Below are 24,501 nucleotides of genomic sequence, written 5' to 3' on the forward strand. Positions count from 1 at the left end.
GGTTTTGGAGGTTTTTTAATTATTATTTTGCATTTCAGCACATTCTTTCCACAGTAATGCAGTGTTACCACACTGTTAGCCACATTGTTACCACATTTTTAACCCACTGTCAAGAACACTGCAAAGGGCATAGATTTATAAAGTCACTGTAATGAGAAATTATTTCACAAAAAAAGCATTTCCAGAACTAAATAAAGATTGCCTGCTAGGATACCCCAGCTCTTATAAAACTTGGGAGTCTGCTACAGCTAAAGTCCTCTTCATGTCTCTTATAATTTAGTTGGAAGAAATGGGATTAAACTCCCATCAGGAGCATATACACAGCAGAGAAGAAACTACCATAAGAAAATACACAGTATCTTCTCAACTAACTTTTTGAAATCATCTGCCTTTCTACAAGTGGAAGACAGAGCTATTTCTACATTTTTCTTTTTTTCTTTTTTTTTCTTTTTTTTTTTTTTTTTTTTTTTAAACCAGTGAACTCAAGTCTTCTCCTCTAGTTTTCATATTGCCTTTATTAGCAAAGGGCAAGGAAATAACTAGAAAAGTCTTCTCCATATCAGAATCTCTTCCCATCCTCTGTTATCGCCTACACACAAGTTCATGAAGGAAAGAAAATGTGTCCCCTCCTGTAGCAATACATGCATATCCTCATAACATCTGCATAGGCAAATTGATTGAGTACGGGGACAGTGAGTGGACTAAAAACTAGAAGAACTGTCAGGTTCAAAAGCTTGTGATGAGGGGCCATTGCTCAGCTAGAGGCCATTCACTCGTGGAGTACCCTGGGGTCAATATTGGAGCCAATACTGTTTGACATCTTAAATGACCTAGATAACAGAGCAGAGTGCACCCTTCCTGCAAGTTTGCTGATGACGCAAAACTGGGAGGAATGGCTGATACCCCAGAGGGCTGTGCTGCCATTCCGAGGGACCTGGACAGGCTGGAGAGGTGGGCGGAGAGGAACTGCCTGAAGTTCAACAAAGGCAAGTGCAGGGTCCTGCACCTAGGGAGGAATAACCCCAGGCTCCAGGACAGGCTGAGGGCTGACCTGCTGGAAAGCAGCTCTGCGGACAAAGACCTGGGAGCCTCTGTGCCATTGAAGCAAAGGCAGGCAACGGCATCCTGGGGTGCATTAGGAAGAGTGTTGACAGCAGGTCAAGGGAGGTGATCCTTCCCCTCTGCTCTGCACTGGTGAGGCCACATCTGGAGTGTGTCCAGTGCCAGGCTCCCCAGTGCAAGAGAGAAATACAGCTACTGGAGCAAGTCCAGCAAAAGGCCACAAAACAAGTAAGGGTTAGGACATCTGATGTACGAGGATAGGCTGAGAGGGCTTGAATTACTTAGCCTGGAGAAGAGAAGGCTCGGGTGGAATATTATCTATGTGCGTAAATACCTAACGGGGGCCAGTAAAGACGACTGAGTCGGACTCTTTTCATTGGCATCCAGTGAAAGGACGAGAGGCAATACGCACAAATTGAAACACAACGGAAGAGGTGGTTTTTTTTTGTTGGGGTATTTTTGTTTGTATGTTTCTTTTTTCTAACTGAGAGGGTGGTCAAACACTGGAATAGATTGTATAGAGAGGTTGTAGAGTCTCCATCCTTGAAGACGCTCAAAATCTGAACAGACAGGGCCCTGAGCAACCTGCTCTAGCTGGCCCTGCTTTGAACAGGGGGAGTTGAACCAGATGATCTCCAGAGGCCCCTGCCAGCCTCAATTACTCTACAATATGTCTGTCTTTGAGAATATTTCAGTATTCATATCAAACTGACGATGATCTAAACTTGCACAAATTGAGGGCAGATCAGAATCTTGGATATACATTACCAAATAGCCAAATTACTGCTTTTCTATCTAGAACAATAAGGATAAGTTAGAAAGAAAAGCAATGATGACAGTACACAATCCGATGAGGGATGCAACCGATCCTCCTGCATTTACATTTGCAGCCTGCACTATTTGATCAGTTAAATCCAAGTCAAACTTGCTAGCTACTAATTCCTTTCAGTGACTACATGAGAGAAGAGCTCTTTCCGTAACCAAATCAGTCTGTATGTGTTCTGCTTGATCAGAAAAAAAACTACATGTTAAGGCAGAGGTAGTACAAGTCTAGGATTCACAAACTGAAAATATACTGTTTTCAAACTTAAGCCACATACCTATTTTGGTCTTCTATTGAATAAGTGACTGCATTCAATTGCTAAATACAAGTTGTTTCAGTCAAAAAAGAAAAAAAAAAAATTCAAGGGTAAAAACATAGCTGTTGTTGTGAAATGCAGGCTCCAGATCACAGAATACTAACAGCCTAAGTGACAGTAACTCCTGATTCTCCACAGGGTCATGGTGTTCTAATGAAACTATCTGTCAATAAACAGTGTGCCTACTACGATTCAAATGATTAATATAACAAAAGGCAGTAAGTTAAGGTGACAGTCCAAATTTAGCATTATCCCAAGAAACACCTAGTAATACTAACAGACATTTCAATTTTGTTCAAGTTCATATTTACAATTAGAAGAAAATACACAGAAATACCTTTGCTTTACTTTTGGTAGCAGTTTCTGTACTAAAGCTTTTATGTATTCCAGCTGCAGTCTCTGTTCTATGCCATCCATTTTCACTGTCAGCAGAATTTGCATGTTCTTTTACATGTGCTCCCAAGTCATCTAAGAAAAAAGAAAAAGACTAGGAATTAATTTCTAATAAGTAAATTGTCTAAATGCTTGCCCTCTTGGAACATGCACGCTCCTCAAGTTTTCTGTTGGGGGCGGTGGGAGGGAAGACTTCTAAAGTCAAAATGTCAAACCCTGCGGCGTTAGTCTACTAATTTCTACTGCTTCCTCTATAGTACTTCATGCTCACACTCCTCACATGTTATCTTCAGGTAGCTTTATCACTTCAGCATAAGCCAAATAAACCTTTTCATAACGCGATGTTTGAAGAATGATAACATGCACAGATCTGACTCCAGTACAAAATCAAAACAGCTCAATTTGAATAAAGCTAATTGTCTTATACTGGGGACAGATTTTGACACAGACAGATGTCAACAAACTGGTGACTCTGAAGGATTATGTTTAAGAGGGATTGGCACCCTCTCCCCCCCCCCCTTTTTTTTTTTTTTTTTTTAAATCTTCTGTTCTGCTTTGAATGGACATACTTAGCTTCAAGTAACACCCTTTCCAGGTTGCTGACTTCTCAACTTCATTTCTATCTATCTATTACTCCTAAAGAGGTAGAGCACACTGATATTGCTGATAAAGATCTATTATCAGCAGTACTACTGAAAATCAGATGGCAGTAACTTCATATTTTTTTTAATCAAAAAGGGACCTCAATGCTTACTTTCTCTAGCATTTATAGCAACTCTCATATGAAGATAACTGCAGAATGTTTTAGAGGACCCTTCTACTACTCCAAGTAACAACTGTAGCTATCACTTAACTGAACAGAGATCATAAACTCAAACTCCTAAAAGTTTTCTGACAGAAATCTAGACTATTGTATGGCGAATTAAAATACATAACACTAAATATTTTTAATTACTATTTGAGACCCACCAAAAATATTTGCAAGGCCTTGACCCGAGGAAAAGTCACAGGTGTAAAACTGTTAAGGAAATAAGGTCCATAAAAGTCTGACGGGTATTTTTCACAGATGCAAGAAAGCATTTAAGTCACTGTACTGACTCTACAAGCAGGTTCACAAAGATTGATGTTACCACAATTATGTCAAGAGCAAAGACACTTTAAAATGCTCTTTTCATCTTTTAACCAAGCACTCTCTGGATTAAGTATTTCCTCCACTTACTTTGTTAGAGTATGTATTTTTGATGTGTATATATGTATCTACCTAATCTTTACACAGAAATTTGAGGCATCTATTTCCTGAACTATTACTTTTAAGTATGCAGATACCATGACAGTGTAAATTTTCTTAAAGGTAGGAAAAAGAGCCAGAGGGTGTCTTCCCCCGCACAGGCAACTTAAAATAACTGGGTTATAACGCCTTCCTTCCCTGCATCCTCTATAACCACAAGGGCAAATAATCCAATTTTTCTAGATACAAGTAACTTCTTTTGCAACACATTTATATGGCTTTTCCAACAGGAAAACTCTGAACAGACTAAGTATTACAGGTCATTCTGGTAATATACAGTATATGAAAATGCTGAAATGACCAAAACAATTTAGGCTAATTGTCAGTATTAGAACGCTCTCTTTCAGAAGTGTGTTTTTGTTTTCTTGGTTCATTTGTTTCGTTTTTTTTTTTTTTTGGGGGGGGGGGGAAGGGGGTTAACATCAGAAAATTTCATGAATGAAAACTAGAGTTTCTGTGTCATATTACTCTTATTACGGTCTTCACTAGTTACAACATTAGTTAAGAATTACTTGCATGTAACCACTGACCCAGGCTGACTCTTCTGTTCTGTTATTACCTTGAAACACTTCAGAAAATTGCGAAGTCTCTTGGCCAGCATAACCTCCTGATGCATCAGACTGGCTTAACAAAGCAACAGGTTGCCTTTTCTTCGGAGATGTAATATGGTAACCAAAAGATGGCTATAAAGAAAGAGTTACCCCCAGAATACAGGTTTAGTAAAGTTTATCGTTAATAGTGGGCCTGTGTGCTTCCCAGCCTGGCAAATGCCTAACCTAAATACAAATGCTTCACATAAAATACATATTTATACCAGTTAGTCAGACAAAAAAGTACACACGATTTCATCAACCCTATCTGGAAGAATGCTCTGTCACTCAGTCTTTGAACGCACCAAAACAGAACATGCTGACTCTACCGATTCTTCAGGACCCAACTGAATTACACAACCATATTGGACTTCCTCCTCCCCTTGCACACACATTCCGGAACAAACTATGAAGATCAGCATTCAGTGATAATACATGCCAGTCATTTCACATCAAAAATCCCAACTTGGAAACAAAAATCAATCCAGATCTGTCATTTACATACAGAATTTTCCTAGCAGGTGAATTCAGAAAAGCAGATCTCAGAAGAAATATTTAATGTAAAAACAAAAGTAGTGCTAGTGCTCTTCTTCTTGCAAGTTCCTTGCTTCTTAATATTAAGATACATACCCGTTTCACATCACTGCCTCCACCAAGACAACCAAGAGCTTCAGATCTCTGACCAAAGAACTCCCCCAAAGACAAACGTAAATAACTGGCATCTTTATTAAGATCAGATGTTCTCAGCAGAATGCAGCTATTGGCAGATTTCCATGAAGAATCTGCTACTTCAGATGCATTTAGAAAGTCTACTTTTTCTGCCTGCAGATAGAGATTTCAGAAGTGGTTACTTGTGCATAAATTAGAGAATTACTCTGCTTACACTGGGATAATTACTTACCTGTACAAGTCTGTGTGCTTTCTCAAATTCTTCCTGGTCTTGTGCAATCATTGCTGCTGCTTCAGCTTAAAATCATAGAGTATATTTATTAATATAAAGCATAAGTAATGAAGGGCTACTGTTACTATTTTGCATCATTAAGTTAAACTTTGAGGGGAAAAATACAGCAGTACTTAATTTTATATCCAAGACTAATTTGGGACACAACAGGAGTTATTCCACCAAATTACAACAGAAAATGTTTATAGGGAACTTTTTTGTTTTTTAATTTAAACGAGTATACCCTGGAACTTCAGGAGCCAAAATAAAAAGTATTTAGACAGACAACCTGGAGACGAATAAAGAAAGCGTCTCTTTTTTGGTGTTTACCCCAAACCAAACTATGCTTATTGGTTATGCTTTCCACAGTAACTATACTTCTATACTATCACCTGGTTATCTCCAAACAAACTTTGACTAGACTAGGTTTTGAAAGTTCGGTAAAGGTGATACCTGTAAATTGAAACAAACAAAACAAGACTGGCTTATATCAGTTTATGAAATACCTGTGCAAATTCACAGGCCCAGTAAGTTAATGCTTCTTTTAAATTCACATGCTTGAATTATTTTTGCAATTGGCGTTTACAGAACAGTGAACGCCTAAAGTCTCTCCTGTGAAGGAATTTGAAAAACTGCTCACCAAGAGGCATTGCTGTTCCACCTTACTCCCATTTAATATATCATCAAGCATGTTACAACATTTAAAGTATGTAACCTTGTATGCACAGCATCCCTACTCATGGAGGGCAAGATACACGGAGGAATATATTCAGAATGGATGCAAAGTTGTCAAATGAATACACCTGTGTCCATAAAATTACTTACAGAAAGTTGCAATATGTACTTTTAAGGAAAATAACAAATTGGAATACTTTTTTGTTGAGAGATCCAACTATCTCCTAGAAGCAACTTGGCACTACTAGTGAGGCAACGTAATATCCAGTTGAACCCTAAATCAATATTGGTTCATCTTTAGTCCTCTGTATAAGCCACATGGCATTTTGGGGACTTTCTGAAGTCCTAAACTCTGTCAAGTGAGCAACCCTGCACTATTCTATACTAGGATACATAGTGTGGATAGTTTGCTCATGGAGAGAGATATGTTCATTAACGAGACACAGAGAAGCATCTGATGTAACATCTCCTTTCCATCCCTATAAACAAATCTCTCAGCTGTCAAACAATACTTGAACACTGCAGACAGGCAAAGTAGGAGCCAGAAAATTGCGATCCATACTGAACCTGTGAGCACAGGCCTTCTACCATGTGAAGAGGTAAGTTAATCAACTGAAAAGCAGAATTCCTTTAAAAATATCAGGTGAGGGAAAAAGCTAAGCAGCCTTGGAAAAGAATTACAGCAATCAGGTATCCAATTCATATGACATGCTGCGTTGGAGATGCAGAAAAGAGTCTAAAATATGCTAGGATTTGGAAAATAATGGAGGAGTGATGCTTTGCCGGCATAACAGACAGGAGTTTCCAACACACAGGATCTCATTTGTTTGTTCTGGCAGAAAGCATCACAGCATCGACTAACATCATTTCAACAGGTCCACCGTTTGATCTGGCATTCAAAATCAACAACTCTAGACCCCAACATACACAGCATCCTCTCTGAAAGAAATAACAACCTTGAGTGGTTATATCCAACCATGGACAACTTCAGAATACATTAGCTCATCCATATGCCAACTTTAGACATTGGAAGGAGAAATACTGTTGCATACATTGTTTGAATATGTCCAATAAAGCAGATGGTCAGATTGCATTTTTGTGCTAAGAAATTGATTTGTCTGCAGTACCACAGGCATACTATTCAAGTCTGCACAACAGATGACAAACATACAGGCTGCCATGAAGATCAGTCTGAGATAGCATAAGGCAAATGAACAAATCTTTAAGTAGACAGATGTTCAAAGAGCCTGGAACTTGATAGAAGACGGAGTTCAGTAAGGCCCCAATAGACTCCAACATATTGCAGTACCATTAGGGTAAGACGACTAAACATCAGGACATTTAAGTGATCTGTGTAATCACCAGCTAGTGAATTAAGCAGCCACTTTCACATTCTAGTCAGTGCCATGGTAATTTGTCACTTAAAATGTTTGCCTGTGTTATAACCATCATGAAATCAAGAATGACTATTGTTTCTTCTTGAATCAGAGGATAATTCAAATCTAAATAAAGAATATGAACACACTTATACAATAGGTACCAGCGTAACACATGTTACTCCGCTTTCCAAATAAAACAAGAACTCTTCACTGAAAGAATGGAAAACACGGAAAGAAACTATCGTCATCAGCTTTGGCAATGATACCATTATAAGCTACTATCAATATCAGCTTTCAAATAATTTCCAATATCTAAAGACTGGAGGCTTTGCAACACCAAACACTGATTTGTGAAAAACGAACAAAGAGGAAGAAAGTTTACCTAACACTATATTATAGATAAACACTAGCTCAAAAGGCAAAGGGTTACATACATCCAGTTATGAACTCCTCATTTAGCTTATCATCTTCAGACAGATTTAAATCTTGCTCTTCATCAAATGAGGTATAATATGCAAGGTCTGTCACCCACTTGCCTTCTTCATTTTGATAAACAATGCTGTGTGGTATATCACCTGAAAGACATACCAGCTGTTGATTAAGATAAAATAAATACAGAGAAATCTCTTAAATTTAGGTAAGAGGGAATTCACTTGCCAAAGGTCATCCACCAGTTTTAAGAAACATAGCACAAGTTGCTGCAGCTGCAAGCTAAAAATAACTTAGATTTTCAAACAAGTAACAGTTCAGTGCAATACACTAAACATCAGTTAGTATCTTTAAAAGACAAAGACAAGTCAAAATTTATTCAAACTACGTTTTTCTTATTTACAAAGAAAGGTAGGGTTTTTTGCTAACTTGCAGAATTAGGAGAAAAATGCATAGCTTCCAATTTTATTTCTTTTTTCACGCAATGGAGTCTGGTCTCAGTTGTATAGATGGGCTATTTCTAAAGCAACCTACCTTTGTCTTTTGTAGTTAAATGTATGTTCTCGCAGCTACCTGCAGTTGGAGACAGGTAAGTATCAGCAAGACCAACTTCACATTCAGTTGAAACCGCATCCAGTGCGGCTGCACTTGCACTAAGAGGAATCTTAGGAGAGGTGTAATACGCCAAAAATTCTTCTGCTGGATGTAATATTTCTGCATCAGAAGAAACCTCACACTCAGAGGATTTTATTTCTTGCTTTGGGAGATCACTCAGAACATCAACTTTATGGCTGTCCGTGCACTGAAGATACAGTGAATTTAACTGCAGCTCAGCAGCACTGCAGGAATCTAGCACATCTCCACTGGTCATGGAATTCTTAGAAAACAATGACCAAAAAAAAAAAAGTGTCAGAAGTTTTGCAATTTCTAACTGTTTATTTTAATAATTACAAGTACACAATAGTCCAAGTTAGCTATGTTTGAAAATTTTATCTAAAAACAAAGTGGTATTATTATTTTTTGCAAAGAAAATTTAGGTTGTTACTTCAACAAGTAGCAAACTTTCAAATTAACTCCCATCTTTCAATATCATCTTACTCTGGATATGATAAATAGAAACTTAAATGAAAATTCTGTACCAGTGGCCGTACTGCTCTCGGCAGCATTTCTCTTTGGACAGGACATCCAGTTATCCCTTGTTTTTGTGAATCTTCATCACTAGCAGTGCCAGAGTCTCCTCCTGTCACAGCCTGGTATGTGCCAGGAACCTGAAAGTTCTCCTAAAAAATTAAGATTTAAATTCCATACAACAGATGCATTTAATAAAAGCAATCGCAGTTTAAGAATTTCTTTACAACGTTAAAATATTCGCCAGTAAAGAGTTTATCAAACTTAGTTTGCTCATTTGCCATTGCCAATGGCAACTATAGCCGCTAGCACCACCGACGAGGGCAACAATTTCTGGCGATTCCTATCCCCTACTACCCTTGCTCCCCTTCAGTCGCCTGGAACACCCTAGCAGACAAGGGTTCCAACTCCAGTTCGGAACCTGTTGTGCCTACCCCACTGCCCATCTACAACGGCAGCGAAGCATGAACATCTCACCACACAAGTAGAGAAGACGTGAGCAAACCTTTACACTCTGCTGTTCTCACTCTTCTCGATAGTCGCATGGTCTCCAACAGTCACCTGCTCCTTTCCTAATGTGCAGGCCTACAGACCAAATGACTGCTCCAACACAAGCAGCTACTGCACAGAAGACTGATCCAGCAACTGGTAGCCTGTGCAGACTGTTACAGGCATTAACATACCATCTCCCACTGCTTGGGAATGCCAGTGTCAGCTGGAGATTTCCTGCATTTGTCAGGTAACACCTTCTTAACAGAATTATAATCTTTACTATTTGCCACAGTTATTTTTAAGCAATAATCAATTTTATGATACTAGTTTCAGAAGCTACAGTTGGTCTAAAGGTTTAAATCCATCACATTTTCCCATTCTGGCCTAGCTGTACGGTTAAAAAAATTAATAAGCAAACATTAGTGCTAGTGTTGTCTTAATATTTTACATAAATGAAAAATAAAACAGAATCCTTTGTCAAAAGTGAGTAGATTGTTTTCAACAAGTTTAATTGCCGCCTTGAAAGAAAGCTCTGTTCTGTCCTTGGAACATTGTTGTAGTTGAAACTGCAATTCTAAATAAGAACAGCAACAAGTCAAAACTATTGCTAGTACTCTCTCAGAAAGCATCAGTTTCAAATTAAGCAGTTACTACAGAGACAATATGTCCAACTCCCTCCTGGAAATTATAAGCAACTTACAAGTAAGATCAAAAAAAGGCATTAGCTTCCCTTCAGCTGACCAGCTTGTTGAGTTGGGGGGTGGGGGAGGGGAAGAAAAGGGGATAAACCAAGCATTTCATGGATATTATACAACCTTTTATGGAGAGCTAACCCTCATCAGGGATTCTCTGCATTTCGAGGCTGTTAATGAAAATCAAATCCTGTCTTCACAAGACTATGGTATCAGTACAGGCTTCCGCTTAGCTACAGACGATATATACCTTTTTCCTTTAGGGTACTTGACAGGATTCCAAATACTTATCTACATCTCACCAGTAGTACTAGAAATAACCACTGGAAAGTTAGGAAAGGAAGTAATGTTAGAATAAATATTCATACTTTAAAATGTTCCAGAGAATACCGCAAAGGTGCAATACGATCAGAGTAGCATACAAGAAACTCTAAAAAGCAATCCAGAAAGGGTACATGGAACTTCAGTACACATTAAACTTGTCAAGTGGAGAGTCTAGCTCTAACTACAGCAAGGGCTGATGTACATTGTCCTTCAGTGTTACTCTGAAAGGTGAAGCTAATACAACTCAGTATCACACATTAATATGCATACTTGACTAATGTGCTGCTCAGGACTTTATTCCTTTTCTTTATAGCAAACTATCCCACAGCTTAGAGGTGGAAAATTTTTACCTAAAAATATACTTTTTGTAATATGAATTAGGAAATACAAACTTAAGTAATCCACTAAAAAGTCCATCTTCAGAAATGACTACTGATGCTACATTAGTTATTACAGGTTTTTCTCTTAAGGATAAGCCTCCATCATCCCAGAGAAGACAAATCTTAATGGTTTGGGGATTTTTTTCCATTGCAAGATAAAGTAACAGAACTGACCTGCACAAAATCCTCTACCAGAACTGCTTAACAGTAGAAAGGAGAAGGCTATGTACAGGAGAAAGGTGAGTGTGGCAAGTGAGGGTAGAGAGCAATAGCAAACTCAGACAGAGACTTGAATAACACAACACTCCTCAGCTTTGCTGGAAACCTCCAAGACTAAAGTCTCTTGGGACAGGCAGCTACTTAACCAACTGTTCCATAAACAGCAGGAACTTATGTGACAAACAGATGTATCAGCTGCTAGATCTGCACTACAAAAAAGAGAAAATAAAAAAAAAAAAGACTAATCTGTTTCTTTTTTTTTTCCCCCCAGAGAAAACCTGAGAGAGGGGAATACACATCAAAATCCTAATCAAACTGCTTTGATTCTATTTTCAAGCTATATTTGCTCCTAAAGAAAAAATCCTTTGCTGTAGAGGCTATTCTCCAACTGGGTATTTGGGTTTGTCAGAAAAGGAAGTGTTCACTCTGGCAAAGAACTCTCAGTATACCCCACCATACTGAAGAAACATTAGGCATGCTGAGCTTTGAACTTCACTTGAAACCTACTTGAAGTAAACCATTTTCAGAAAGCTTCAGCGCTGTACAGCATTCTGAGAGTTCCTGCATGTCGGTGTCTCCTCTTGTCATCTCTCGTGGTACCAGTTGCTCAAAATAGGCTTCTAGCTGGTTGTCAAAGAACTCTTCATCATCAATATCATCATCTATCAAAATAGAAGAAAAAATTCCATGCATCCTTCAAAGATATTTTATAATGCTTCTGTCACAGCAACTCCACAGTCTTTAATGTATTGATCCTCATACCACACACACACACACATAGTCAGAGCAGCATTATCCTATTTTCCCTCAAAATAATTGGGCACAGAAATACGTAATTGACTTTTACTCTGTGACTCGTGGTATGCAGCAAAATAAGATGCCAGCATCTTAACTGCCAGGTTATCAAGTGACTCATCTTCTTCTCATAATACATATTCCACTACATTCCAGCCAGCAAATCATATACATATTCACCAAAGAGTAAACTATAGTACCATTTTTGAAACGATACTGACAGTGATTTTAGCATAGTCTTGTTTCAATGATAAAAAAGCGTTACGTGCTATTATTAAGACTAGTACTATTGTTATTTATTAAGTGAAAAGTTTACCAATACATATTTTTGTCATTTTAAGGTTGTTTTTTGATTGGGAGGGGAAGTAGTTCAGGTTTTGTTTTGTTTTAGAACTAAGCATAGGTCAGCTTTTTAAGGTATGATTAAAAGCACTCTTATAGCCGTTGTAAAATACATTTCAAGAGGAAATCTAACATCTTTATTTTTCACTCTTTCAATGCTAGAAAATAGCCCTGCTTGTATTTTTCTTTATAAAAACCAGTATACTCAAACAGGTCCTGTATTTATTAACTCATAGGTAGATTTCATCTTCTGCACGATTTAAGAAACAGGCTGCTGGTGACAAGAGTTCTCCAAAGATTTTGCCTTTGGATTGCGTGTGTCAACTCTTCTGCCAATAAAATATCATTCTCAACCTTTCTCAGTATTTCCTTCTGCCAAGGAAGTTTACACAATGCCAAGAACGTACAGAAAAGTATACGTGAAGTCATCATTATTTTTGCATTTCTGGATTTTGTTTGGTGCCCTGTAAGACTAGACCCCAATTTACAGAAACATCAAGTTCCCATCTTTCAGTGAAAAGAAACGTAAGCCAACTGTGAACTATGGATGCTCAGCAACTTTGACATTACAGCAAGGTGATCTAGACGTGTTATACTTGAGTCAATAGATGAAAAATATGAATCATAGCTCTGTTTTCATGTACGATACTGGAAGAGGCAGAGGGATTGCAGCAGGCTAAATTTCTTCAGTCTATAAGAGGGCTAATACTTATCCTTAAAACAAACATCCACAGAGTGCTTTAAAAATTATAGAAGGATTATTCAGTTACCTGAATGGTAGACGAAAACCTACAGTTTAAACTCAAATTAGCAGCAACATGGTTCTGAGTGGTTTAATCTCATTTAGCTCTGCCTTGACTTCTTGTTAGCAAAGCTGAAATAATCATCTGCTATCTCCCAATAAGGTAGATTAATGTCTTTCACTTCAGACACCAGAGACTTCCTGCTTAATTTTAAAAATGCTCATTACTCTTTGGCTATCAAATTAACACTGAATGCAGAACTACAAGATAAAACAGGAGTTGCACACTGGCTAGGAAAAATAAAAATATCAGCTTCATCATCACTGGAACCCTGAATAGGAAAGTATTTGCAGCTAAAGACTACTAACTCCCCAGTCAAGAAGTTAAGATAACCTCATCTTTTTTTTTCGGGGGGCGGTGGGGGTGTGATAATCTGTATTTTTTACTCAGCAGTCTAATAGCTTCATTTTTATATACTTAATGTACAATTGAAATTAAAAGTTATGCAACAAGAAAGAAAAGACTCCAAAAGCAAGTCCTTACTTCTGCAGATGCAACAGACACAGAGAAGTCCAGTTACTCTACCTGCTTGCAAACTCGCTTGAACTCAGACTACAGTAAACCTATACATTGCTCTCCTTCTGCATTAATAAATGAGAACACGTCTATCTTTCAGCAGCAATCACTGTAAAAGCAAGGAAGTTCAAAACTCTTGTTTAGTTATACAAAACTCAAGCTTCACTTAAATCCGTGCTTGTAAACCTGAGTCTCACCCTGCATACATGGCACCTAAGGACCTTTGGACTAAACCCCCAGTAGAAGAGCTGCCAGCTGCGCTGCGTGGACATGTTCTTCATCATAAAAGTTCTGTTCAGCTCAATTAATTCCAACTGAAACTGTATCTAGAGTTACCGCTTCATTACATGAATGTTCACTTTTCTCCCCATATTTTTGAAACACAATAACAACTGAGAATCGTTTAATTTTTCAAAGATTAAACTTCTCATTCTCATCATCTATAACAAATTCCATAACCTGTTACTTGTATTACTATTCTAAAACAGTCAGTCCCCCTGATGAACTACATTAACTATCTTTAATAATTCTAATCACAGAATCACAGAAGACTGAGGTTGGAAGAAACCTCCGGAGATCACCTAGTCCAGTCTCCTTGCTCAAGCAGGGTCCTCTAGAGCACATCGCCCGGGATCACCTCCAAGCGGGTTTTGAATATCTCCAAGGAAGGAGATTCCACTACCTCTCTGGGCAACCTCTTCCAGTGCTCAGTCACCCTCACAGTGAAGAAGTTTTTTCTCAGGTTCAGATGGAGCTGCCTGTGGTTCAGTTTCTGCCCACTGCCTCTTGTCCTGTCGCGGGGCACAACTGAAAAGAGTCTGGCCTCATCCTCGTGATATCCTCCCTTCAGATATTTGTAGACATTGATGAGATCGCCTCTCAGCCTTCTCTTCTCCAGGCTGAACAGGCCCAGCTCTCGCAGACTTTCTTCATAGGAGAGATGCTCCACTCCCTTCAGCATCTTTGTAGCCCTTCACTGGACTCTCTCCAGGAGCTCCATGTCTCTCTTGTACTGGGGAGCCCAGAACTGGACACAGGACTCCAGGGGAGGCCTCCCCAGGGCTGAGTAGTGAGGGGCAGGATCACCTCCCTCCACCTGCTGGCAACACTCTTCCTCACGCACCCCAGGAGACCTTTGGCCTTCTTGGCCACAAGGGCACACTGCTGGCTCATGGTCAACTTGTCCACCAGCACTCCCAGGTCCTTCTCTGCAGAGCTGCTTTCCAGCAGGTCAGCCCCCAGCCTGTACTCGTGCATGGGATTATTCCTGCCTAGGTGCACGACCCTGCACTTGCCTTTGTTGATCTTCAAGCGGTTCCTCTCCGCCCACCTCTCCAGCCTGTCCAGGTCCCTCGGAATGGCAGCAGTCTTCTGGTGTGTTAGCCTCTCCTCCCAGTTCTGTATCAGCAGCAAACCTGCTGAGGGTGCACTCTGTCCCTTCCTCCAGGTCATTGATGAATACATTGAACAAGAGTGGACCCAGGACTGACCCCTGGGGGACACCACTAGCCACAGGCCTCCAACTTGACTCTGCGCCATTCACCACAACCCTCTGAGCTCTTCCCTCCAGCCAGTTCTCAATCCACCTCACCGTCCACTCATCTAGCCCACACTTCCTGAACTTGCCCTGAGGATGTTATGAGAAACAGCATCAAAAGCCTTGCTAAAGTCCAGGGAGACAACATCCACTGCTCTGCCCTCATCTACCCAGCCAGTCATTCCATCAGAGAAGGCTATCCGATTGGTTAAGCTTGATTTCCCCTTGGTGAATCCATGCTGACTGCTCCTGATCACCTTCTCGTCTTTCATGTGCTTGGAAAGGGTATCCAGGATAAGCTGCTCCATCACCTTTCCAGGGATCAAGGTGAGGCTGACAGGCCTGTAGTCCCCTGGGTCCTCCTTCTTGTCCATTTTGAAGCCCGGAGTGACATTGGCTTTCTTCCAGTCCTCAGGTACCTCTCCTGATCACCATGACCTTTCAAAGATGATTGAGGCTGACCTTGCAATGACATCTGCCAGCTCCCTCAGCACTCATGGGTGTACCCCATCAGGGCCCATGGACTTGTGTACGTCCAGGTTGCTTAAGGGATCGTTACCTCAATCCTCCTCCACCAAGGGAAAGCCTTCCTTTCTCCAGACTTTCTCCTGGATCACCAGGGCCCGGGAGTCCTGAGGGCCAGTCTTACTAGTGAAAGTTAAAGCAAAGGAGGTATTCAGGATCTCTGCCTTTTTCTATATCCCTTGTCACCAGGGAACCTGCTACATTCAGGAGCAGGCCCACATTTTCCCTAGTCTTCCTTTTGTTAATGATGTATTTGAAGAAGCCCTTCTTGTGGCCCTTGACATCCCTTGCCAGATTAAACTCCAGATGGGCCGTGGCCTTCCTAGCCCCATCACTGCATACTCAGAAAACATCCTTATATTCCTCCCAGGTTACCTGTCCCTGCTTCTACCTTCTGTATACTTCCTTCTTATGTTTAAGTTTTGCTAGGAGCATCTTGTTCATCCACGCAGGTCTCCTGCCCCCTTTGCTCAACTTCCTGCTTATCGCAATGGACCGTTCTTGAGCTTGGAGGAGGTGGTCCTCGAATATCGACGTGCTTTCTCGGACCCTCTTCTTTCTAGGACCCTATCCCGTGAGATTCTTCCAAGCAGGTCCCTGAACAGGCCCAAGTCCGCTTCCCTAATACAAGTTTTTGATTAAGTGTAATCCCATTAAAAAATACTTCAGTAAAATAATACCCTTCTCAAGCAGGCAGTAATATTCTTCAAGAATTCTAGAGTCAAATACTCACAGAGAGCTATAAACTTATAAATACACTTACCAGTGGAGTCTCCTTCTAAGCTCGCAAGAGATGAGAGTTTCTCATTCTCTAAAAAACTTGAAAGGCTGGTGCCAAGGTGCTCACTTAAGATTTCACCTTCTATCAGCTTTTCAGAAGGTTCAAATGGACCGATCTGTGGAAAACATTCATATTTAAAGGCTTCTAGGAGTTACTAGTTATTGCATAAATCCACTTATTTATAAACAATTGATGAGGCTGATAATATTCTGAAACTCCTCTTTTTTTGTCTTATCTCAGCAAGATTCTAGTTACAGTGGATTTTGCCTGTCTTCAATCTAGCTTCCAAAATGGATACATTAAAGAAATATAGGGATTATAAAACAGCTAGAGGGAAAAAGCAACTGAATGATATGAAACTTGCACAGATTTCAGAACTAAAATACTGAATTATCACACTAAGAATTTACACTTGAATAAATCAGTCCTTCCATTTATTTCGCTGCAATCCCACCTTAAGGTACAAACTAGGACAATTCTCAATAGATTTCTGTACTTCTGCAGAAATTGTACACCCAAATTAACCCTTTGTTCTAATTTCTTCAAATAAACATGTTAAACTGCTTCTGAAATAGCATTTCAACTTAATCTACTTAACTGTACATACTGAATCTTGTAGGTGTGTGTGTATATATATGAACTTTTAAAGAACAGCATGATACAGCCTCCGTTTTGGTTCTAGTCTCACATTATTTTGCAATAAATACATTATCTTTGACAGCTATCAAAAGCAGGCGTTCAGAAAGGAGTAGACAGTAAGTATTTTCTGGAGACTTAAATTAGGGTGTTCAAATGGCAGCCTGTGAGCATTCAACTGCTACTTATTATCCACTGCGTTCCTTAGATAAAGGAAAATGAAAGAAAGCTAAGTATATTTAGTAAATATTAGCTGACACATCAAGGATCACATACCTGAACAGCCTCTGGCTGCATTCTATAAAGGGCATAACATCTCTGGTGCTTGCATGCCTTTTGTCTCCGTGCCAATCATTGCCACCTTCTCTAACATGCTAGATGCAACCAGCTGAAGCACAGCCCTACCTGTAAAGAGCTGATGGAGCTACTCACTAATTCTGAGCTAGAGACACACACATATCACAAACCGAAAGGCAGCAGGAAAGTTGAGATCCTAGACACGGCGCAGTTTCTATACTGATGGCACTGAAGAAGTCCCCCCTCCCTAATCTACTACTCCTCAAAGCAATTAACAAGTATAGGGGCAAGTCAAATCAGGTTGATATTGCCTACCTCAGTTTCCAAAAACATTCAATAAGGTTCCTCAGCAAAGGCTCATCATCAAGCTAAACTACTATTGAAATAGGAAGTAAGGTCCTTACATAGATAAAGGATGAAAAGACAGCAAACAAAAGATAAGAGTAAACAACAATTTTCACAACACAGAAAACGGTGACTCAGGTGGAGTCATGCTCCCATGGTGATAACTACATTAAGTGATCTGGGAAAAGGAGGCAGAGAGTGAGGCATGACACACTCAGCATGCTAGCACTGTAATAAACTTAATGAATACATGACATAAAACAACAAACAGTTCAATTTCCCTCCTCCTCTCCCAGAGGCAATTCTAGCATAAGATTACTGTTAGGAAAACTTTCCCTGTGTTTAGAGAAGTTTTTACCTTGTTATTCTTACCGCCTGGAGGAAAATGTATTCCAGCTGACAAATCTGGAAGAAAAGAATGTAGTGTAATCAGTATTTTATTATGTTATGCTATACTACTAAGTGCTAGTTATCCCGTAAAAGAAGAGCAGACTGAGCCTCCTGGAGCAGATCTTGTAATACACATAAAAATAACCCCGACAACGACCAAAAGTATCTCAAAGTTATTAAAAAGGCAGGGCTTCCTCAGGACTGGCACTGTATTAAAAATAAATCAATCACACTTGACAATCACTGCCATAATTACTTCTGTAAGGCAGTGAAAAGAAAAGAATAGAATCCCAGGCTGCTGCAGCAGCAGAAGTAGGATTAGGAACAAACACTATGCCCCACTGTTACATTTCATCTACCGTGACAATTCTTTTTTTGATCACTTTCAAGCAGCTTCTACTTTTCTTTTTAATCTATCCATCCATAATCAAATTGCAAGTCCCATTAGGCGCAGAACGTTTCAGACAGGCACATACAGATTTTAGCAAAAAAGATTCCTAATCCTTAAGTCACGGGTAGGAATAAAAAGCAGACTCCAAACTGCAACCTTAAGCCTCAAATGAACTACAAGTTAAAACTGGGTAACTAAATGCCATTGGACATTATCAAGTACAAACACCAGAGAGCCCCAGTTTTCCAACATGTCAAGATTTTTATTGCCACAGATACTGCTACTTCCTCAAGATTACAAAAATAAACAACTAAAGTCAACACTTCACTGATAGAAGAAATGTGTTTTATGAGGGCCCGTTTATGTTACAAAATATACTCCTTTCTAACGTAAAGTGTTCTTTATTAAATTATTATTAATATTTACCTCAGGAAATCCTATACAAATATTTTACACAGGTTTGAGTGTGGTAGTGACTAGAAGTATATATTTACTAAATGTATTTACTGAATTTTAAGGACGCGGTGGAATCTAATCGCAGGATTAGAAAATAACAAACAAGTTTAATGTTAAATAGCCATGCTTTTAAAAGACGTTACAGTATAGTATTTTGCTTCCACCACTCTACACATGTTTGAAAAACACGCAATTTTAACAGCAAGTATTCCAAACTACTTTCTTATGCATCGTCACACTACAAAAATACGATTTTCTAGCTTCTACAGCTAGAAATAAAGACCACGTATTACCCATCAGAACAGGACAGGAAAAGAGACATCAGTTAAAATATAATCTTGGAGACTTCACCTACAGAAAGAGAAGGGGTTGAAAACAACTTACATACGCTATCTCGCGAGTAAAGTTCCTGAAATTAGTTCAGAGTCCTACTAGCATTCTAGTTAAGATATTTCACAGCAAATATGATTTTTACCAGCTTCTTGTCTAGTTTTGTACTTTGGGGACAAATCTAGAGAACCTAATATCAACTACAAGCTATGTTAGTTTTCAGTTCCTACAAATTAAGAGGTTATTTTTCAAAACTCATTTACACTATGCCACAAAACACTGAAAGGGACAAGAGAGGACATTTGAAGCACAAGAAGCTGATTACACTGAGGATAAGTATATGATTTTTTCCAAAATTTAATACCTTCCATTCGTTCCAGTGGCAATACCTCAAGCAAGGTATCTTGACTGTGATTTGAATGCTCCATGACATTCTGGTCTTCCTCTCCACACACTGAGTGGGACTCTTTCAGAGTAACCGAAGTAGGCTGAGGCTCTTTAATTTGTGTAACAACTTCCCTGGTAAGAGAATGATTTCAATGAAAAATTGCTTGGTAAGATATATAATCGACATTAGCATATAACATCTCTCAACAGAAAAATTCGATAAATTCTCCAATTTTAACGCCTTTGTCTCTAGAAGTTCCACCGTTCTGATCAGCATAGATTCTCTAGACCCGTTACCTGCCACTTTATAATAAAGGAATAATTATCAAGATTGACAGGGCTGCAGATTCACAACCTGAAGTGTTCCATAGAAACACTGGCTTAAGGTAACTTTGCTAACTGTGTCGTTGCCCCTCTACTTTTCTCTGCTTGTTCCTTTCCCTTACTTTTTTGCAAATAGGGAGAACAAGTGTAAGGCGTTTACGCTGGATGCGTCCCATAATCCAATGGAGAGTTAGTCACATAAACACTAGACAAGATTTTCATAAGCCCAAAACTCCCCCATGCCTAAATCATAAAGAACACGACTTATTAAAATTCTGCATAGTTTTGTTAAATATCAATTATTGTAATTCTGCAGGAAATGAAGTTATATCTCATTTCTGGTTTTGTAGAACTTCCACACAGCCAGGCTAACCATATAAGATGTTAAAATTTCCACAATGAGTAAACGGAACCATACTTTTGCTTTAATATTTCAAGAGTTCAAATAGTTTTCTTTATAGAGCTAAAGATCTAAAACGTCATTATTCCATTTTTCATATTTTCTTACTGAAGTACATTCAAGAAGCTGACTCATTCTTTTAAATCTTATATTCTTTGGTTACGGACAGCCTACTTGTAATCCATTTTTATCAGTGAGAAGGTTCATATTGCTGCTTTTACCACAATAAGAACAGAGTTGATTTTGTTTAGAATAGCCTATACAACAGCTTCCAGCATTTCTACCACCAGCAATGCTGTAAGTTGCTTCATTGGTTTGGTCCCTACATAACAACACACCCTAGTTATTTTCTAAGAAATAGCAAACACTGAGATTACAAGCACGCTAAAGTTAGTAGAAATGCATGTTCCATTCTGTATGCAAACAGCATGATACTTAACTGAAACAAGTTTAAATCTGTGGAAACCATTATTCATATATATGACACGAACCAGAAACATCAGCTTAATCTAAAATTAATGTAAACTAAATAAATATAAGCCAGGCTTACATAAGCCAGAATTCAACTTTAGCAATCACAAGGAGGCATGTATTTTCTTTTTTTTTTTCTTTTTTCTTTTTTTTTTAATTCTGGTTACAGCGCTGCTCACATATCTACAACAGCTCACAGTAAAATGTTTTTTTACTTGGTGTCATAATAATGCAGTTACGCTTTTTTGCAGGGAGGGAAGGCTGTTTGCTTGTTTTGCAAACATCACAATTTTTTCATATGCTTATTCGTAAGAGGAAGTGATTAATAAACTTAAAATGCTGTGGGGGTTTCCCCCCCCCCCCAAGTGCTGTTTTTTTGCTGTGGGGAAACTTAGGAATTTTTTATTAATGGGACAAAGGAACAGTACATCTTTATAGATTTTTTTTATAGATCAGTTCTAAAGGTTTATTTTTATCACGTGCATGTGAAGTCCATTCAGTCAATTAAACAGAAACTCTGATCGTTTACGGCTGCACAGCCTAAGTGGCAACATCCCACAGGATGTTTCCAGGTAGCCTGCTACCATCTCCTTGGAAAATACGGAATAGTTGTTTTGGTAGTAAAAAATGCCTAAGCAGCCAAAACACCATAAGCCAAGAGGCTTAGCTAATAATGCACAGCTGAGCTCTCTAATTACTGTCACAAAAAGGACAGTAGTGGAAGCTGCTACTGAGATAGGCAGCCACTCCCAGCGGCCCTCCAGTTTTGTGTGTTGGTCAACAACTTTCTTCTCATCTGTTTCCTCTCACAGCAGTATCTCCATAGGGCACGACAAGGGATAAGATCATGACTGCTGCTGCTGTTAGAACACATATACTGCCTACACAGCAGTAAATAGCATCTGAAGAGAATGCGACTGGGATGGGGGGAAAAAATATTATTGCGTAAGACCCAAAACCTGGCTCTTATGGCTGCCAAGGTTATTTTCTAAATTCTGAAGTATCACACCATTAGCCGATAGTACATATATGGCTGCATCCTATCTGCCATTATGTGCATTTTAGGATAGAATTAGCTTTAGCTGTCGTCTCAATTTTCTTCTCAGAAGGCTGAGATAATGTCACTTACATGTCATTGTGAAAATTGAGGGCAAATCTCCCCATTGGCTCTGGATTAGACTGACTACTATGAGAAGATCCTGATGGAAGTGAACATCTGCCTTCTTCTAAATAAGATGCCTGGACATCAGAAAGCCTGTAAGGGCAGGGAGGGAACATGCATCACACAACTGTTTTAACATATACCTCTCCTGTTTTTCAAAGACTTGACCAAAAAAATCATCTCGACAGTCACATCTCTCCTCTATATTCCATTATTTGAATATTTTTAGCCTTTTTTAACACATCTGTTTTTACAGGTGTACATATGCACCCAAAGGATCTTCTTCAATTGTCCAAAATTCTTTAAGGAAATACCTCATTGTTAGTGGTTATTGCTTTGATTTGGCAAGATTCTGTCCCATCTGGAATACTCAGCTCTGGAAAGACACGGCATAAGAGCCTCATCTTACTTCTTGCTAAATCATATGGGAAAGCAGTAAAAGTGACCACAGGTTTCTAAGCGTTACTCTTTGTTCTATTGTCGGTTGAGTAAATCATTATAAACTATAATTTTAAATTTTTAATTTTAACTGGTATCCATAAAATACTAGTTCTTACAGTATATTTTCTAAAATGTGTCAGATTTAGTTAACCGAACAGAAAACTAACATGTAAAAAAAATACATCATTCCCTAAAAGAGCTCAATCTTGAGTAAAACAAACTCTTAAAATTTGAGCTAAAAGAAACTTTTCATCATTATCTTTTCAATCTAAAAAGTGAAATACCCTTTTATAGGGTAAATGACTAAATTTAAAGTATTTTATGACAGGCATGAGTTTAACCAAGATTTTTCACTGCTAACACAATCATTCCATGCTATTGATTATTGAACAGCTTTATCATCTACCAAGTAAAATGTCAAAAAAAATCCCCCCAAGGTTGGATGGTGTTTTCTTACAATTCAACTTTTTTATTTTATTAAGTGGTTTTAATTGATAATCTCACCTGTTGTCACAGCCCATTTTACTCTTGGCAACAGTTGAAGCTGCAACAGGTAAGCCAGGGTTTGAGGAAATCGTGACGTTTTCAAAAATTACACTTGTACTGCTACTCAGTGAATTGCCCAAGAAACTTGGAAACGTCTCATCAGCAATATTTCTGAAGTCTTCCATCATCCTACACAATATTAAGCTGTTTAAAGTAACACCTTGCTTGGCAACAGAATCAGACGTAGTCCAGAAGCATCTGAAAATAAGAACAAAACAACTATACAGTTGCATAAATCACATAAGTATTGCGCTCAAAACTAAAGCATCCTTACACAGCAGCCAATATCCTTTGGCAATCAGCCCACTTCATCTACAAACGTGTTTAGAAACTATTCCCAGACTTCCCCCTCACCCAGCCTTCTGCGCAGCACACAAAGTTTTATGAACCCCTTGGACTTTCTAAAAAGAGCAGCACTACTGTAAGTCAGAGCACTAACGCTGCAAGAGGTGCCAACCTATATTTAGCCTGTAAAGCTCTTTGGATCAAGACAGCCTTCCTCCATTTCTACAGCAGCAAAACACCTGGGGGAGGGGGTGTTACAAACGACATAACGCGATTTATCTCGAGCCACTACTTGGCTGACTACAGCCTGCGCCGCTGATGTCAGCGCGGCAGACCCCGGCCCTACCTCTTCATGACCCCGTACAGACCCCTGCGAACGACACGGGGCCCGCCTCGCCCCGGGGCGGCGGGGCGGCTCCGCTGGGGCAAGCGGCTGCTACCCTGTCGCCGCCGACAGCCTCCACCCCAGGGGCCGGGCCGAGGAGGAAGCGCGAAGCGAGCGATCCCTTCCTCCCCAGAAGGGAAGGGACCAGCCTGACGCTCCCCGCCCCCGAAAGCCCCGACCGCACGGCGGCAGGAAGGACCGAGCCACTACTCGCCTGAAGGGAAACCGAGGGGGGAAGGCGGCAGCAGCCAAGACCGGCCGCCCTCACCCGGCGGCGGCGGCCCAACCGCCAAAACTTCAAACCGCCGCTCCTTCCTCACGCGCCGCTCCTCGCCGCTCGGCTCCGCACCGACTGCCCCCGCCCCCGGGGCGCGCGCCCCGCCCCGCCCCGCAGCGCCCCCCGCCGGCCGGGCCCCGCCACCTCACCTGGCCCGCGGCCGACACAGCCGCCCCCGTCCGCCCGCCCGCCCCACACGCCGCCCCGAGCGCGAGGCCCAGCCCGCAGCACCGAGCGCGTGCGCGGCGGCGCGCTCACCTCTCAAACTTGACCGAGCCCGCGCGCGGGCGAGCTTCTCCCGCCCGCCCTACACCCCGCCCCGCGGCCAGCCAATAAGGAGGCGCGCTCGTCTGCGGCACACCAGAAGAAGGGAGCGAGAGCTGGCGATTGGCCGCTAGGGCGCCCCAGAAAGAAAAAGTTTGGGGGGGGGGAGGAGGGAGGGCTGCTGATTGGGCGAGGGGCGCGTGGCGTAGCTGAGTTTCCCCCCCCCACCACGTTCTGTGCCCGCTCTGCCGAGTGGGGGCCGTCCGTTAGGCCCGTTAAAAGCGG

At 40.3% G+C, this 24,501-nt stretch overlaps 1 protein-coding gene across 6 annotated transcripts in view; it reads right to left on the minus strand.

Annotated features, from left to right (window-relative positions):
• Window positions 1-24,267, minus strand: part of CEP192 (centrosomal protein 192) — a 74,248-nt gene extending 49,981 nt beyond the window's left edge. For 2 of the 6 annotated variants that reach the window (XM_068932117.1, XM_068932113.1), the window contains exons 1-14: window positions 23,890-24,048; window positions 22,964-23,203; window positions 21,986-22,111; window positions 19,639-19,793; window positions 18,066-18,112; window positions 16,412-16,544; window positions 11,638-11,792; window positions 9,035-9,175; window positions 8,430-8,772; window positions 7,901-8,041; window positions 5,374-5,438; window positions 5,103-5,294; window positions 4,442-4,565; window positions 2,539-2,669 (exon numbers count right to left, since the gene is read on the minus strand). In XM_068932117.1, coding sequence (XP_068788218.1) covers window positions 2,539-2,669; window positions 4,442-4,565; window positions 5,103-5,294; window positions 5,374-5,438; window positions 7,901-8,041; window positions 8,430-8,772; window positions 9,035-9,175; window positions 11,638-11,792; window positions 16,412-16,544; window positions 18,066-18,112; window positions 19,639-19,793; window positions 21,986-22,111; window positions 22,964-23,133 — 1,923 coding nt within the window. In that variant the 5' untranslated portion in view covers window positions 23,134-23,203; window positions 23,890-24,048. Of the gene's footprint in view, window positions 1-2,538; window positions 2,670-4,441; window positions 4,566-5,102; window positions 5,295-5,373; window positions 5,439-7,900; window positions 8,042-8,429; window positions 8,773-9,034; window positions 9,176-11,637; window positions 11,793-16,411; window positions 16,545-18,065; window positions 18,113-19,638; window positions 19,794-21,985; window positions 22,112-22,963; window positions 23,204-23,636; window positions 23,844-23,889; window positions 24,049-24,101; window positions 24,188-24,210 lie in introns of those variants that run through there. The other 4 variants (XM_068932116.1, XM_068932112.1, XM_068932114.1 and 1 more) reach the window with 3 other exon arrangements.
• Between the last annotated feature and the right edge of the window lie 234 nt (window positions 24,268-24,501).

Source organism: Struthio camelus, chromosome 2 (genome assembly GCF_040807025.1).
Source record: "Struthio camelus isolate bStrCam1 chromosome 2, bStrCam1.hap1, whole genome shotgun sequence".
Lineage (NCBI taxonomy): Eukaryota > Metazoa > Chordata > Aves > Struthioniformes > Struthionidae > Struthio > Struthio camelus.